At 40.4% G+C, this 17,899-nt stretch overlaps 1 protein-coding gene across 1 annotated transcript; it reads left to right on the top strand.

Annotated features, from left to right (window-relative positions):
* The first annotated feature begins 1,786 nt into the window (after window positions 1–1,786).
* LOC141331584 (E3 ubiquitin-protein ligase TRIM39-like) lies at window positions 1,787–9,529 on the top strand. Its single transcript, XM_073836630.1, has 9 exons — window positions 1,787–2,024; window positions 5,965–6,144; window positions 6,406–6,545; window positions 7,380–7,475; window positions 7,614–7,847; window positions 7,930–8,071; window positions 8,548–8,604; window positions 8,686–8,907; window positions 8,991–9,529. The coding sequence occupies exons 1-9, from the start codon at window positions 1,787–1,789 to the stop codon at window positions 9,527–9,529; spliced, it is 1,848 nt and encodes a 615-aa protein (XP_073692731.1).
* The last annotated feature ends 8,370 nt before the right edge of the window (window positions 9,530–17,899 follow it).

The raw sequence follows: 17,899 nt of genomic DNA, 5'->3' as shown, positions 1-17,899 counted from the left end.
AGGTCATTGTACTCAAGTACTTAAAGGAGAAGTTCACTTCCAGAACAAAAATTTACAGATAATGTGCTCACCCCCTTGTCATCCAAGATGTTCATGTCTTTCTTTCTTCAGTCGTAAAGAAATGATGTTGTTGTTTTTTTTTTTGAGAAAAACCATTTAGGATTTTTCTCCATATAGTGGAGTTCTATGGTGCCCTAAGGTTAAACTAAAAAAAAAAAAATCAGTTTAAATGCAGCTTAAACAATCCCAAATGCGACTGTAAACAATCCCAGCTGGAAGGTTCTTATCTAGTGAAACAACAGTTTACAACTGCATTTGGGATCGTTTGAAGGCGCATTTAAACTGCATTTTAGAAGTTCAAAGAAGTCCACTAAATGGAGAAAAATCCTGAAATGTTTTCCTCAAAAAACGTAATTTCTTTAGCTTTATAATGGCAGTGAATAGCTGTTGATGTTCAATGGTCCAATAAAGTGCATTCATCCATCATAAAAAAAGTGCTCCACAGCTCTGAGGGGGTTAATAAAGGCCCCCTGAAGTAAATTGATGCATTTGTGTAAGAAAAGTGAGACTAGCATATTCTCACCGGAGCTTACGCTATGCCTATGTCCTACATCATTTGCTGAAATGCCACTCTTTCATGAACACACATACAAGAGTTTCTTACACAAACGTATTGATTCACATCAGGGTGCCTTTATTAACAACCTACAGCCCTGTGGAGTACTTTTTATGATGGATGAATGCACTTTATTGGATTTCAAAATCTCAACAGCCATTCACTGCAATTATTAAGCTCGGAAGAGCCAGGACATTTTTTAATATAACTTTGATTGTATTCGTCTGAAAGGAGAAAGTCATATTTACCTAGGATGGCTTAAGGGTGAGTAAATCATAATTTCTATTTTGGGTGAACTGTCCCTTTAAGCCCACCAAGGCTGCATCTTTTGTTTTAAAAAAAAAAAACAGTAATATTGTGAAATATTATTACAATTTTACATAAAGTGTTGTACTTTAATATATTTTAAAATGTAATTTATTCCTGTGATGCAGTCTTCTTTTAAAATTCTATTATTTGTCTTAATATTAAATAGTAAGAAATGAATATTGATTATACCTGGTTTGCAGGCAGAAACCAGGTATAAAAAAAACAACGACCGAATGCCTGGTTGACACAGAGGAGCTTATCCATCTCGCATGAATTATGGCTCCCTAAAAGCTTTGAATGTAAAGCAAACAGGAGCCCCACGCTGAACCAAACTGTGATGACATAGCATCTCTTAGAAACACAGAGCAGATCTGCAGCACTCGTTCACACACACATATTCCAAGTGTAACAGGACACCCATAAATATACACAAGAGAGAGAGAGACTGCAACTGCTTTTCCAATAATAGCCAGCTTGGTGGAATGTAGAAAGTAGGAAGACTGACACAAGACAGTGAGAGAAGAGAATGAATGTGATTGTGCAGAAAAGAAAATGGCATTCTAGCAAACTCTCTACAACATATTCTACATAAACTCCTCACTCATTCACCCTGGTCTGGCCCCTACCTTCATAAGTGACGGTGCAGTAGGCATCGCTAATGTCCTCATCATGCGTCAGCACATTCTGAGCGCATAGAATAAACACACGCAGCATGGGTGACAGTGGTTATGGCAGGATCTGTCACTAGTAAGTCACAAAACAGCGCACTGTGGTCCCAGACAGAGATGGACAACTGGGGGTGTGTCTGGATCCCAAATAAGTCCCAAAAATTCAGTCTGGTTTTTACTCCAAGATTAGAAAATGAAAGAGATTACAGGAAGAAGAGAGTTGAGAGTAGAAAGAAAAAGAGAAAAGCTCTGCCACAGACTGCGCATAGGACAGCAGTCTGTTGGGACTGTAGATGGTGTGGTTGCTGCCCCGCTTCCTGGCAGCCTGCACACACACTCACACTCAGCTGGCTCTAAAGCCCCTGACTCATATACACACTGCCCTTTCAATCACAGACTGCAGCTCCTCTTAAAGGGACAGGAGACTTTTGGTCAGCACCTGTTAAAGCAACCGTGACTCACAAATTTTGGGAAGTTCATTCCTGCTGCTTTCTGTATCTGACAAAACTCTAAGGAATATTTCAGCACAACTGCCATTGTACAACACTGGATAGGTGTATGGAAAATGGAAAGGTATAGATTTAGGTATAGAAGAAGAGATTTGGATGAGAGACCCTTTCCCATAACAATTTTAACAATTATGTTCAAACCTAAAATAATAAAATAATACAAACCCTTCATAATATACATAGCCTACTTTATGACCTTATTAAGAATGTGTGGTTCCAATTTGAACAATTGAATTTGAGTATATTAACATTCCTCTTCGTGAATCAGTTATTTCTGAAAACAGTGATACATTGATATTCTGTTGTCAAGTAATTTAGCTTTTTTTTTTTTCTCAAGTTTTACCAGTAGTAAACTGGTAACTGAAGATTCTGCCAGATTATCATCCTACAACCTCAAAATACATAGCACTGAAATTATAGACATGACAGGCATTTCATTTCCTTATTTTTCCTTTCTTGTTTTGACATTATATCTCATTATATCTGCACATTTTGTTTCTAGATTAATACTGATTCCACAATGGAGATTGAACAAAGAAGACAGTTTCAATAAATGGAAATTTGCACACACCTTTAGAAACGAAACTTAACTGGGGTGGGCCAGTTTACATAAATAGCCTGAAAACAAGACCTACTAGTGTACAGTAACTCCTCCTACATCCTGCAGCTGTCATAAACAGCAACACGGTTTGAAAGTCTTTTTATTTATTTAAGCTTCACAGAAGTCTATTAGTTTGAATGTGCTTAGAAAGAAACATAATTTAGCAGAACACCTAACATAACAGACATAACCAGTCACACGTGGTTTTTGTTGGTCCATATATAACATTATTGGTCCAGTCTTAAACCATTCTCACAGAGCGACAACCTTATTATAGCCTTATAATTACAATAACAAAAAAAGGTGTGTTAGTAGTATTATGTAAGATTTTACACTGAAGTGAAACTGAAACCGACTTTACCTCACTATATAACCTGGTCTGACCTTCTGTGTACTGTATTTTTCTCCCGAGCCAGAAACAACACTACAGACAGGTGAGATTTCATAGATTAAAAACTATACGCAATGTATTGTAAAGCAATTAACTTAAGAACGATCCCTAAATATAAGATTAGACTATCTAAATCTTGACAAGAACAGACACAGTACCATGCTATAGAATATAGACTACTCTACGAAGATTTTTTTATTAAACAATACTCATGTGACATTTCACATGTAAATTAATCATGTGCAGTATGCATTATTTTTATATATTTTTCACATGTAAGGCAAATTAGATTGATGGTGAAGATTTGCAAAATCATACTGTATATATTTTAACATACGCACTTTGCATTTAGCTATTTGTTAGCTATGCTGCCTATATGAGCCAGAGCTCACTTGCTGAAAATAAAGATTTAGATCACAACGCAATGCTCATTCTCTTAAAGGAGAAGTTCACTTCCAGAATAAACATTTCCTGATAATTTACTCACCCCGATCCAAGATATTCATGTCTTTTCAGTCTTTTAGGGTTTTTGAGGAAAACATTCCAGTATTTTTCAACAGGTTGAAGGTCCACATTGCAGTTTCAGTTAAGCTTCAAAGGGCTCTACACAATCCCAGCAAAGTCTTATCTAGCAAAACGATCTGCCATTTTCTAAGAAAAATACAAATTTATATACTTTTAACCACAAATGCTTGTCTTGCACTGATGCGTGTCTGTGACTTCACACATTACGTAATCATGTTGGGGGAAATTTTTCATTCTAGAAACGAACTTGATCCTTTAAAGGTGCCATAGAATGGAAAACTGTATTTACCTTGGCATAATTGAATAATAATAGTTCTGTACATGGACATGACATACCATGAGTCTCAAACACCATCTTTTTCTCCTTTTTATATAAATCTGGTGTTTGCAAAAGACCACTGAAAAATAGGCTAATCCTAACGTAACACGGACTATGACGTTATAGTCACGATCATTAATAGTCACGCCCCTGACATTTGCATAGCCGAATCTTCAGAAGTTCTGCAGGTAGGCTACTGTAAAAAAACAAAACAAAGCAAGGACAAACAGCGAAAATGGCAGATCACAGAAATAAATGTTATGTTCCAGGTTGTGCAGGGGATGTTAAGTGCAGGGATGGGTTGGTGTCTGTACTCAGAAAGGCAAGGAAAACAAACAAGGCGTTCTAATAAAATGAGACGAGCCACTAAAGGGACACGGTTAGCTTCTTGCTAGCAGTAGCCTGTTACATTAATTGTGTGGTAAGTGAAATCTTATGTACTGCAGAGTAAGGACAGATGACTGCGCTGACGATGGTGAATGATTTACAATCCTGAGCATCACTAACAAGCATCTAAACTTGTAAAATATGTGGCAAGTACTCCCACTGTAGTATAAAGTTACACAGAGCACGTGCAATTGCAAGTCTCAAAAGTGAAAGTAAAATGATCATGCATTCAAAATGGTAGTTTCAATGACCCACTATTAATAGCGGCTCGGCCTCCGTGATTTAATATATATTTTCCTCCATGTGTGAGCTACTGAAATGAGCCGCTCTGTGAAACAGCCAATCAGAGCAGAACTCATCATTATTATTCATTAACCTTCCAAATAAGGTAATAACAGACCATTTAATTCAAGGAACAAATCCTAGGGTTGTAAATGGACCTGTAAAACCGTTTCTGGAGAATTTTTGCCCTTTCTTATGCCATATACAGTTCCTTGCGAAATTATTCATACCCCTTCATTTTTTTCACATTTTGTTATGTTGCTGCCTTATGTTAAACTACAAAGCAAAAAATAGGTTTTTAACCTTTGTGCAAATTTATAAAAAAAAAAAAAAAACTTTTGAAACTTTCGCCTCTGACGCGCGTAAATTTTGCTTCAAACTTTTTTTTACACGCGTCGATTTCGCTCTTGACGCGCGAATGAACACAAAGTGGTCACGCGTATAACTAGATGCGGCAGGCGCGAATTTAGACGCATATTCGCGTTTGGTGTGAACGCAGCATAAGGCGTAAAATGCGCTCCTTATCCTGGAAGTAACGAATCTGCGCAATTATTGCGCGCGATTTACCTCCTTCCAGGGGCTTTGGCTGTGGAACTCGGTGTGCGCGATCGATGACTGGGGGTTCGGAGAAGTCTTCGAAAAGTTGCGTTATCAGCTCCGTCACAAACTCGGTTGGCCTTCCTTTTTCAGCTCCTTCTGGGATACCAACAATTCTGATGTTATTGCGGCGCGATCGGCCCTCAAGGTCGTTAAGCTTGGACTTAAGCATCTTGTTCTCTTTGCTTAAAGTATCCACAGATGTTTCCAGGGAAAGGATACAGGTTTCATGATCACCGGACTGCCCCTATACCGTCTCGACTCTCTCAATTAACTCTCGTTGCGTCTTTTGTATAGTTCGAAGAGTCGCTTCAAGTTTGTCGAATCTCTCGTCCAAGGCGCTGATAATCTTATCCGAGATCTTCTCCATCATCAGCGACATATCTTTTCCTTCAAGTCCGAGGCCCGCCGTTTGGTCACTCATCGCCATGTTGTCAGTAGCCTCAGGCTGTGACTGGGAAGGTTTAACGTCCTGGGGCTGTTTTTTTGACGGCATTGACAAAGTTTAAAGATCAAATGTAGCGCTATGGTTGTCTAGCTAAACTTTTAGCCCATTTAAAGTTAGTCTAATGATACGAAGATTACTATTTTATCGACTTGGTTGTGGAGAAGATGGCAAACACGTCTACCTGCTACGTTGCTCCATAGCGCCCCCCATTCTATGGCACCTTTAACTGTTTTTCTTCTTTGTTATACAATATATTGGTCTCTGATCACTTCTATGAAAAACCTCATGGTGTCCCTGTTTCTCCACTTACAGTCATGACTTCCTTTAGTTCATCACTCTCTGGTGAGCTGCTCCAGTGCCACATATGTCTGGATGTGCTTGCCGACCCAGTCACCACTTCATGTGGACACAACTTCTGTAATGTCTGTATTGAGGCATGCTGGGAGAGTGGAGAGCTCTATCTATGCCCTCTCTGTAAGGAAGGATTTGAAAGTAAGCCAGCGTTGAAAATTAATGTAGCATTTCAAAAGGTTGTTGACCGTTACAAGGTGCATCAACAGCTAAAGAAACTTCAACACCAAACAAAAACTTGTCATGAAGTTTTATGTGATGTCTGCTCTGAAAACAAGCTAAGGGCAGTAAAGTCTTGTTTGCAGTGTGTAACATCTTTCTGTGAGACTCACCTCGACCATCACAAAACTGCACCAAGGTTTGTAAGGCACAAACTGATTGACCCTGTGGACAATCTGGAAGATTACATCTGCAGGAAACACGATAAACCACTGGAGATGTTCTGCAGAGATGATCAGACCTGCCTGTGTCTGTTTTGCACTGAAACAGATCATAAGACTCATACCACAGTTTCTATAGAGGAAGAGAGTGGGGACAAGAGGGTAAGACGAGAGATCAGAAGATATTAAGTATTATTTAATTCTGCTTAATGGAACTGTTCACACAAAATTAATTTACTTATCTCCATGTCATTTTAACTTCTTCTGTGAAACAAAGAGCAGCTCTATGTCCATATGACTCTCTTTCTAAAGCAATTCAGTAGCAGATAAAAATATCAGTTAATAATTTACATTTTGGCTTATTTTTTACAAAATGATACACACACAATGGCATGATAAATGATGACCTTTTATTTTTCAATGTTGCGGTGATAAATAAAAATAAAAATAAAAATTCTGTCATTAATTACTCAACGTCATGTTGTTCCAAACTCATAAGACTTTCGCTCATCTTCGGAACACAAATTAAGATATTTTTGATGGTATTTTTGATGAACTCTCCAAAGACAGCAAGGGTCCTACCACGTTCAAGGTCCAGAAAAGTACCAGGAGTTGGAGAGTGCAAGTGCATGCATATGCGTAAGTATACGATTTTGTGATACAAAAAGTATTTTCATAGTTTCATAAAATTACAGTTGAACCACTGATGTCACATGGACCATTTTGTCGAGGTTTTTCATAACTTTATGGATCTTGAACATGGTAGGACCCTTCCTGTCTGTGGAGACATAGTCAGAAATCTCTCGGTTTTTATCAAAAATATCTTAATTTGTGCTCCCGAAGACGAACAAAGCTCTTACGAATTTGGAACGACATGAGGGTGAGTAATTAATGACAGAATTTTCATTTTTGGGTGAACTATTCCGTTAAGACTGTAAGAAAGCATGTCCACTTGATGTATTTGCTGTAAAAAAAAATATTGCTTTCTGTCCTCAGATTCAGCTGGAAAAAACACAGGAAGAAATAAAGCTAATGATCCAGGACAGGTGTAAGAAGATTGAGGAGATTAAAAACTTAGCAAAATCCAACAAGGTGTGTTGTTAGTGACAACTCAACAATTATCTACTTAATTATTTTTAAATACAATTATCTATTGTATAGAGCTGGTGATAAAAAGGGTTTGGAATCTGACTTGGATTCAGTGTCTATTATTCTTCTCAACATAACTAGAGCACCAATGAGAGAAATAAAGCAAATAAAGTTGAGCTGTTCAGTGATCTGATCCGCTCCATTGAGAGATGTCAGTGTGAGCTGCTGGAGGTGATGGAGCAGAAGCAGAAAGCAGCAGACAATCAGGCTGAAGAGCTGATTAAAGAGCTGGAGCAGGAAATTACTGAACTCGAAAGAAGAGACATTGAGCTGGAGAAGCTCTCACACACTGAGGATCATCTGCACCTCCTACAGGTCAGTCTCTCTCTTACTGCTGACATCACAAGACAACGCTTCTCATTCTGAAGCATTACTCTGTTCTCCTCCATTACTCCAGGTCTACTCATCTGTGTGCAGCCCTCCAGAATTCAAGACCTGGACAAACATCAATATTAACACTGATCTACTCAACACAGAAAAAGCTCTTACTTGCCTCAAGAAAAAAGTCAACAAGGAACTGAAAAAAATCCATGAGATCAGTAAGCAGTACAGAAGTGAATTTATATATAAACTGTATAATGAAGTATAAAAAAAGTATACTGAAATATTTTCTAGACATAAAGGGCAAGTTTATTTAGAACATGTTTTTTAACAGTAATTTAAGTAAAAAAAAAAAAAGTATAGTTTACCCCAAAAATATTTTTAAAAATCTGTCATATACTCACACTTTTGTTGCTGCAAACCTGTATCAATCTTGTCCATCTGTTAAAAACAATAGAAGATATTTTGAAAAATGTTGGTAACCAAACAGTTGCTGGTAGCCATTGACTTCAATACCTGAGAACTGAGGTTACATGCACAGTTTTTACTGCCAGCAATACTTTTACAAGTTGCAGCTGTCTAAATAGTGTTTTCTTCTCAGTTCTTGATCTAGCGATTAAATAAGTCTTGCATCAGTCTTGTTGTATACTTTATATATAAACACTTAAGTGGATTTTCACATTTTCTTTCACAGCTCAACCTTCTGTTATTCAAGAATTCAACTTCATTCCACCAACATCACAACCTTTAGGTAATAGTTTATTAGTATTTGGCAGCACTAGCACAGATTCTGTTTCCTCCCATCTTTCACCGGTACCTAAATGTACTTCAGATATGGACAAAATGGATGCATCTATTACTTTGAGAACACAGCAGGGCATCCTGACTGAGATTTCAAGTATTAAAACAAGCAATGACCAGACAGAGGGCAAAATCTACTTCACCCTGGGTAAAACAGACTGCGGCACTCGCTCAAAGAAAGCAGGGTATATTAAGCAAGTGAATGTCTCATGGTTCGGTCTGGGTTTGAGTGCATTAAAGCAACTTTATGCAGGTAAGATAAATATGGCTAATATTAACATGATCTGAACGGCTGCTTCTAATGCATTCATCACTTTACTTGTGTTTCACTTGCAGTGGATGTGATTTTGGATCCTAACACAGCTCACCCTAAACTCGCCTTGTCTAAAGACAGGAAACAAGTGAGTCATGGTGAATTCTGGAGAGATGTTCCCAATAACCCTGAGAGATTTGACACCTCTCCTTGCGTCCTGGGAATGGATGGCTTTTCCTGTGGGAGGTTTTACTTTGAGGTCCAAGTCAGTGATAAGACTGAATGGGATTTGGGTATGGCTCAAGAGTCCATCAAAAGAAAGGGGAAAATAACAATGCGCCCAGAGAAAGGATTTTGGTGTATATGGCTAAGAAATGGGCGTGAATATGTGGCTAATGAATCTCATCCTGTTCCTCTCTCTTTAAAAGACAAGCCCCAGAAGGTGGGGGTGTTTGTGGATTATGAGGAGGGTCTGGTCTCCTTCTACAATGTGGAGACCAAGGTTCTTATCTACTCCTTCACTGGTCAGTCTTTCACCAAGAAAATCTATCCATTTTTCAGCCCTTGCAACAAAAGAGGAGATATTAACTCAGAGCCTCTGATTATCTATACGGTTAGTTGAGACTTGTATGGCTTAATATGAAGTAAATGATGTCTCTTACTGAAATATGTAGTAGAAAACCCATGAAAGATTGACATTATTTATAAAAATCCACATAATTAATGGGGCGCCATTATTTCAATGATGTAAAATGGTTGCACTCTGGGAGTTACTGGCACCACCAGTTGCTATTTATACTGTAGCACAACCAGGGGCGTAGCAACCGGGGGGGATGGGGGGGGCACATCCCCCTCACTTTTAGAAACAGGTAATTCTGTCCCCCGTACTTTTTTTGACCTAGCGCCAATATTTCCGCCCCTGGTCTGTGATTTGTTACTTAGATTTGAGTGAAGTAACATTTAGCCAATCACAGCGCGAATCTCTTGGGCATCTGCCATGAGCTTCAAATCTTGTTGCTCTTGTAAACAGAATGTATTATACTGTATGAACATCACCTTTGGGTGACATGACCATACTGTCCCCCCCCACTTTTAAATTGGCTGCTACGCCCCTGAGCACAACAAAACTAAAACGGAAAAAAAATACTGATATAAGCACAGCTACTGAAAGAGCTTACAGGCGGAGATTGATATAAGCGTAGGCTTAAACCAAATTCCCTACCAATAATTTTTCCCACAAGGAGAATAAATGCCCCAGATATCGAGTGAAATCTGTGCTGAGAAACTCCTTTAGCGGCTGTGGCGACATGACAAGCATCAGCATGTTTACATCCTGTCAGGATGGCATCTAGCATTTCTTGTCTCTGCTGTTGATTAGCTCTTTTAGTAGTTGTGGTCTACTAAAGGCCTCAAAGGCACCACGACTAAATTGGAGAGAACAAAGACGAAGGTCTTCAGGTTTTTTTATTCGTCCACAGGCATCTTACCATTCTCTTCTTCTTATCGCTAGGAAAGCAGTGAAGACATTGCTTCTCTTGTCGCCCTTCAGCTGAAAATTACAAAAGACACAATGTAGCATCGTATCAGAATTTTACTTTCTGAGTTGCTTATTCTGAGTTGTGTTGCAGCGGCAGTATCCCACCGAGTGCAACCATTTCACAGCATCGAAATAATGGCGCCCCCATAGTCGAAAATATGTATAAAACGATGTGGATTTTTTTTAAATAATGTAAATCTTTCATAGGTTTTCTACTACATATTTCAGCAAGAGACATCATTTACATTATATTAAGCCATACAAGTCTTAATACCCGGGATTCCCTTTCCGTGGAACCTTGCACTAAAGTGTTTGATTTCTTAAAGACACACACACACACACACACACACACACACACAAACACCCACACATTAGCTGGTTAAGTGTTGTTGGCATGTGTTTGTGTACTACCAACAACCAAGATAAATAGTAAATTAGAAAAGTAATTTCATACCTGGATACACTCTTAAAAATAAAGGTGCTTTAAAAGGTTGATGCCATAGAAGAATCATTTTTGGTTCCACAAAGAACCATTCATTCAAAGGTTCTTTAAGACCCATCTTTCTTACCTTTTTATAATCTGAAGAACCTTCTTTCGCCACAAAGAACCTTTTGTGAAACAGTAATGTTCTTTAGATGTTTAAGGTTCTTTATGGAACCATTTAGACAAAAAAGGTTCTTCTATGGCATCATGAAGCACCTTTATTTTTAAGAGTGTAGGTAAATGTGAAGCTCAGTAAAGTACGTCCTTACTCTTGTTTCTTGTTTCTTGCTTCAACTTTTTCTCTGTCCTACCATCTATAGTTTCAGGGAATAGCAAGTATGAGTCGGAGCAGTTCAGAGTAATATGTGTTTGTTTTATTATTATCTAACTGCATAGGCATAAAATATTAATAATTGTCTTGCTTATTGTACATTGTACATTGAATGAATTTCCTCTTTTTCTTTCTTTATTTGTATTTATTTATTTATTTGGGAAAGTAAATAAATGTTTCTTCAATAACTTTGTGTGTTTGTTAGATTGATTAGCACCAAATAACTTTACTAAGCCATTCTAAATCATTGAGAAGTGTCAGGTTGACTTTTTAATAAATCTTTTTTTTTTTTAAGTTTGTGTTTGATGTTGGCTTGAGAGAGCCTAAATAGAAAGATATTAGGTTTTAAGATAAAAGAATTTATGAGACAGACGAACAGATAGTTAGGAGTGATGGCTACAAGGTACACATCTCTTGTTAATGTTGAGCTTGTCACTTCCTGTTAATCAGTAAACCAATAGTATATACGCTTTTATGTAAAACAGGAAGCTTTCGTGACCAATTGTAAAGGCCTTTTGACACGCCCAATTCTCCAACCTGCAGCTATCCATGTCAAAAAAGACAATGTACAACAACCTCACAATCAGTTTCCCTGATAATATGTCAGCAATAATGTCACATCATTTATTATTAGCCTACCTTTTAAGTAAAGACATGGATGATTTTATCCCCAACATTCTGTGACAGTTTGCAGCAGTGATTTAAATAGCAAACATTTCAAATTCTAGAATTTGAAAATGTTTACATTTTGCGATCCACTGACTAATATCGCGTTCAGTGAGTTTACAAATATACAACTAAGGAGTAGTTAAAGGTATATTGACATTTGGGCTAGTACTCTATGACGTAATGTTTACAGAGGATTTAGCCCACACCTTTACAAAAAAAGGAAACTGAAACAATACATCAATAATACATATAAATCCTTACCTTTACTGAACAGCTTCTTCAGTCTTTGGCTTTGAATGACACAGACAATCAGTTCTGCTGTGTATTTTTGCCTGAAAGTCAAAGGCAACCATAACAGACAGGTAAGAGATTTTTTTTTTATTATTCAAGAAAGTGAGAAGAGCATTGCAGTGTTTCTAATTACATTTATGTTATCTGTTAGCAGATACACAAATTTTACTAAAACATTATTTAAATTTAATTCTAGAATAATGCAGAGAGAGCAGTATGCTGCATTATTCGAATTAAGTTCAATTAAATGCAGACCTTACATAACTAACTAAAATTAACTGCTGTCTTCTTTTCAACGGAATCTTGAATAAAACCTTTTTTTTTAAGAAAAAAAGGATAAACTTTTAGTAATATAAATTATGTCACTTGCAAATCAAATTACATTAAACAACCTCATATTGTTACTATTTAACTAACAGAGTTGACTTACTTCAGATGTTGACAAGCCGCTTTCAGTGCCATGTTAGAAGGTGTGCACCGACCCAATCAACACTTCATGTAGACACAACTTCTGGAGTTTCTATACTAAAATGTCCTCTTTTTTAATAGGAAAAATAAAATCCACAACTGAAAATAAACAGAGCTTCAATTGTGATGGCTGACCGCACAAAGATGCAAAAAAGCTTAAACAAATCTAATGTTCTGTGTGATGTCTGCCATGGAAATCAAAAAGCAGTAAAATCATGCTTGCAATGTGTAACATCTTTCTGTGAGACTCACCTGGAAAATCACAAAACAGCAACAAGGCTCATAAAGCACAAACTGATCGACGCTGTGAACAACCTGGAAGATTATATCTGTGTGAAACATGAAAAACCACTGGAGCTATTCTGCCAAGACGACCAGACATTTCTCTGTCTGATCTGCATTGAAATAGGACACAAAACTCACAACATTGTTCCCATAGAACAAGACAGTGGAGATCGGAGGGTGAGAAATACAAATTTGAAGATATTTAAACAAATACAATTTGTGCAAATCAGACTAAAATTGTCATAAAACTACAAAATCACTAAAAGAAGAACTTGCCTACTTTTCATCCTCAGGCTCAGCTGGAAAAAACACAAGCGGAAGTCAAGATGATAATACAGGATAGAATGAAGAAGACTGAAGAGATAAAAAGCTCAGTAAAAACCAATAAGGTGCACTTTCAAAGCCATTAAAAATTTTTATACGTTATTTTTGCTATAGAATACTAAACATGAATCTTAATATTAAATCTGTTTTTCCTAACCTAACCAGCACAACAGTTTCAAAATTCTCACTGCTCTGAATAACTGCATTGAGAGATGTCAGTCTGAGCTGCTGGAGGTGATGGAGCAGAAGCAGAAAACAGCAGAAGCACAGGCTTTAGAGCTTATTAAAGAGCTGGAGCAGGAAATCACAGAGCTCAAGAGGAGAGACACTGAGCTGGAGCAGCTCTCACACACTGAGGATCATCTGCACCTCCTACAGGTCAGTTGTCTTTACTCACTGATACTTCTCACAATGTTTTAATCAGATCAAAACGCATGTTTAGGGATCTCCTCTGTCTTGCAATACTGCAGACTTTTTCATCTGCGTGCATACCTCCACAAGTCAAGCCCTGGAGCAACATTACTGTTATGAACATAGATCTGAACACAGAAACCTTGGACAAAGCTCTCCAGAGCCTTCAAGAAAACATCAAAATAGAACTGAAGAAATTCTTTGAAACACGTAAGTATTAAAAGGATCGTTTACCCAAAAATGAAAATTCTGTCATTATTTACTCACCCTTTTGTCGTTTCAAACTTGCAAGACCTTCCTTAGTCTTTGGAACTCAAAGTAAGATGCTTCTGATTAAATCCGAGAGCTCTCTGACCCTCGATAAACTGCAAGGGTCCTACCACGTTTAAAGGTTGTATCAGCAATTTCAAGCCTGAAACATAAAGTGTCACATTCAGCTGACCTTTCTTCACGATCCGCTCGCTGCCTGCCCCATAAATTGGCTGTAAAAAAAACGCGTCTCTGTGGTCAGCCTAGAGTCCGAGATATGCCAAAAAAACAATCGGTGCTACCAACCATTCCACAGAAAAACAAACAGTGTTCCAACCAATCAGCGTCAGGGGGTTGGTGTTGTGGACTTCCTGTGACGATAAACAAACGAGGAGGAAGCAAATGCAGGTGAATGAAGTTTATTGAAGACAAACAAAAGGTAAACTCAGTGCAGTGATGATGAATGTCTCTCGGATGGGTGGTGCAAGGGCTGATGGTCGATGACGGAGAAACGGCGTGAATAATCCAGAGTGGTGCGCGGAGGTGTCGTGACAAACAGTGCAGATCACACGAAGACACAGACAACATCCAGCGACGAAGACTCCAGAGACAGGCAAGGCAAACACAACACGAACGAGGTCCGGGGTGAATCATCTGACAGAGGAAGAGAGAATGAGGTGAGTATAAGTAGACCGAGATGATGTGCTGCAGCTGGTGCGGGACTGATTGGCAGCTGCGCAGAGAGCGTGACAGACAACATAGACAAACTCACAGATCACAAGACATGAGAAGCCGGTCGATCTCAGTACCGTGACAGTACCCCCTCCCCTAGGAACGTCCCCTGACGTTCCCAGACTCCTCTACCTGTCGATTGTAATCATCAATAAGGGAGTGATCCAGGATGTCCCTGGCAGGTACCCAACTTCTCTCCTCCGGACCGTAACCTTCCCAGTCCACCAAGTACTGGAATCCGCGTCCCCTGCGCCTTGAGTCCAGAATACGATTAACCGAATATGTAGGTTCCCCGTCTACGAGTCGCGGCGGTGGGGGAACCGGGGCTGGCGGATTAATGGGTGCAAAAAACACGGGCTTAATTTTGGAGACATGAAAGACGGGATGAATCCTCCTGTATACTGGAGGAAGTTTAAGGCGGACTGCCACCGGACTAATGATTTTGGTGACAGGAAACGGGCCAATGAATTTGGGAGCAAGCTTATTCGATACGGAACGGAGAGGAATGTTCTTAGTAGAAAGCCACACTTTGGAACCGACGACGTATACGGGAGGCCTCGACCGGTGGCGATCAGCCTTAGCCTTGGTGCGCGCTCCCACCTGGAGTAGAGTCTCACGGGCTCTAGTCCAGGTGCGATGACACCTCTGGACAAACGCGTGAGCGGAGGGAACCGCGACTTCGGATTCCAGACTGTGAAAAACTGGTGGCTGGTACCCTAAACTACATTCGAATGGGGATAGGCCCGTAGAAGATACTGGTAATGAATTGTGGGCATACTCCACCATAGAGAGTTTTTGGCTCCAGGAGGAAGGATTTCTAGCGACCACACATCGCAACGTTCTCTCCAAATCTTGGTTGGCTCTCTCAGTTTGTCCATTGCTCTGCGGATGGAACCCTGACGAAAGACTAACAGTAGCCCCTAGTAACCTACAAAACTCCTGCCAAAATTTGGACACAAATTGGGGTCCCCTGTCGGAGACCACGTCCGTCGGGAGGCCATGTAACCGAAAGACATGATCCACGACAGTCACCGCTGTCTCCTTGGCTGAGGGTAATTTGGGCAAGGGAATAAAGTGGGCAGCCTTCGAGAACCGGTCCACCACGGTTAAAACTACCGTGTTACCCTGGGAGGGTGGGAGGGCGGTGACAAAATCTAGAGCGATGTGGGACCAGGGTCTCGAAGGTACCGGCAGCGGTTGAAGGAGCCCATCAGGGGGTCTGTTGGAAGTCTTGCCAATGGCACAAACTGAGCAAGCCAAAACAAAACTGCGAACATCACGAGCCATACGAGGCCACCAAAATCGTTGCTTGACCAAATAAATGGTTCGACTAACTCCCGGATGGCAAGCTAGATTGGAACAATGTCCCCACTGGATAACCTCGGACCGTAATCCCTCTGGCACAAATAAACGATTCGGTGGGCATCCGGCCGGGGGCGTTACCCCTTCTAAGGCTGTTTTAACCTTCGATTCGACCTCCCATATGAGAGTTGAAACGATAAGCGTTTCGGGAAAAATACTCTCGGGAGTAGACGGGCGATCGGAGTGGTCAAAAATGCGAGATAAAGAATCGGGTTTGACGTTTTTGGAACCCGGGCGGTACGAAAGAGTAAAATCAAAGCGTCCGAAAAACAATGCCCACCGAGCCTGCCTAGAGTTCAATCTTTTAGCTGTTCTAATATACTCGAGGTTTTTATGATCGGTCCACACTATGAAAGGTACCCCCGACCCCTCTAACCAGTGGCGCCATTCCTCCAATGCCAATTTGACTGCCAACAACTCTCGATTACCAATATCGTAATTTGATTCAGCTGGCGATAGACGATGGGAAAAAAACGCGCAGGGATGCATTTTGTCGTCTGAGGGAGAGCGTTGTGATAATACCGCACCTACCCCCACCTCAGACGCGTCGACCTCCACCACGAACTGACGTGATGGATCAGGGGTAATCAGGATGGGAGCCGAAACGAAGCGGCTTTTCAGTTTGGCGAACGCAGCCTCGGCTGCATCCGACCACCTGAACGTCGTTCTGGGGGAGGTCAAGGCGGTCAGAGGCGAGGCTAGTTGGCTGAAATTGCGAATGAAACGCCGGTAAAAATTGGCAAACCCCAGAAACCTCTGCAGGGCCTTACGGGAATCTGGAGTTGGCCAATCCACCACAGCCTTGATCTTCTCGGGATCCACACACACTCCCTCCGGCGACAAGATGTACCCTAGGAAAGGAACAGACTGTGCATGAAAAGCGCATTTCTCCGCCTTGACAAAAAGCCCATTCTCTAACAGCCTCTGGAGCACTCGCCTGACGTGCTGCACATGTTCCTGGAGAGAAGAGGAAAAAATCAATATGTCATCCAGGTAGACATATATGAATTGATCGACCATATCTCGCAGCACGTCATTGACGAGTGCCTGAAAGACCCCTGGGGAGTTGGACAAGCCGAAGGGCATGACCAAGTATTCAAAGTGCCCCCTGGGGGTATTAAAGGCGGTCTTCCATTCATCTCCCCTCCTTATGCGGACCAAATGATAAGCATTTCTTAAGTCCAATTTAGTGAAGACGGATGCTCCCTGCAACCTCTCGAAGGCTGAAGATATCAACGGCAAAGGATAGGTGTTTTTTACCGTGATATTGTTCAACCCCCGGTAATCAATACAAGGTCGCAGAGACCCATCCTTCTTCCCCACAAAAAAGAACCCCGCCCCCGCTGGAGAAGAGGAGGGTCGAATGAACCCGGCTGTTAAAGAATCAGAAATGTATTTCTCCATAGCCTCTCTCTCAGGAACTGAAAGTGAATATAATTTGCCCTTAGGCGGAGACGTACCTGGCAGTAACTCTATTGCACAGTCATAGGGACGATGTGGAGGAAGAGAAGCAGCCCTAGACTTACTGAACACTTCCTTCAGGTCGAGATACTCCGCGGGCACGTTACTTAGATCCATCGGCTTCTCCTGAAACACAGAGCTAGAAACAGACGAACAAGCAGACACCAGACAAGATTCATAACATTTAACGCTCCATTCAGACACCGACTGCAGCTGCCAATCAATCCGGGGATTGTGCCTGGTGAGCCATGGGTGTCCGAGAACGATGGGGGAGTGGGAAGAGTTCATGATGTAGAATGAGATGCTCTCACTGTGATTGCCTGACACAGTGAGAGTGACGGGTTCCGTGATGTGGGTGATGGTGGGAAGATTCTGACCATTGAGTGCG

The sequence above is a fragment of the Garra rufa genome, chromosome 3, assembly GCF_049309525.1.
Source record: "Garra rufa chromosome 3, GarRuf1.0, whole genome shotgun sequence".
Lineage (NCBI taxonomy): Eukaryota > Metazoa > Chordata > Actinopteri > Cypriniformes > Cyprinidae > Garra > Garra rufa.
Note: the sequence above shows the minus strand (reverse complement) of the source record. Positions and strands in the feature narration are given on the sequence as shown.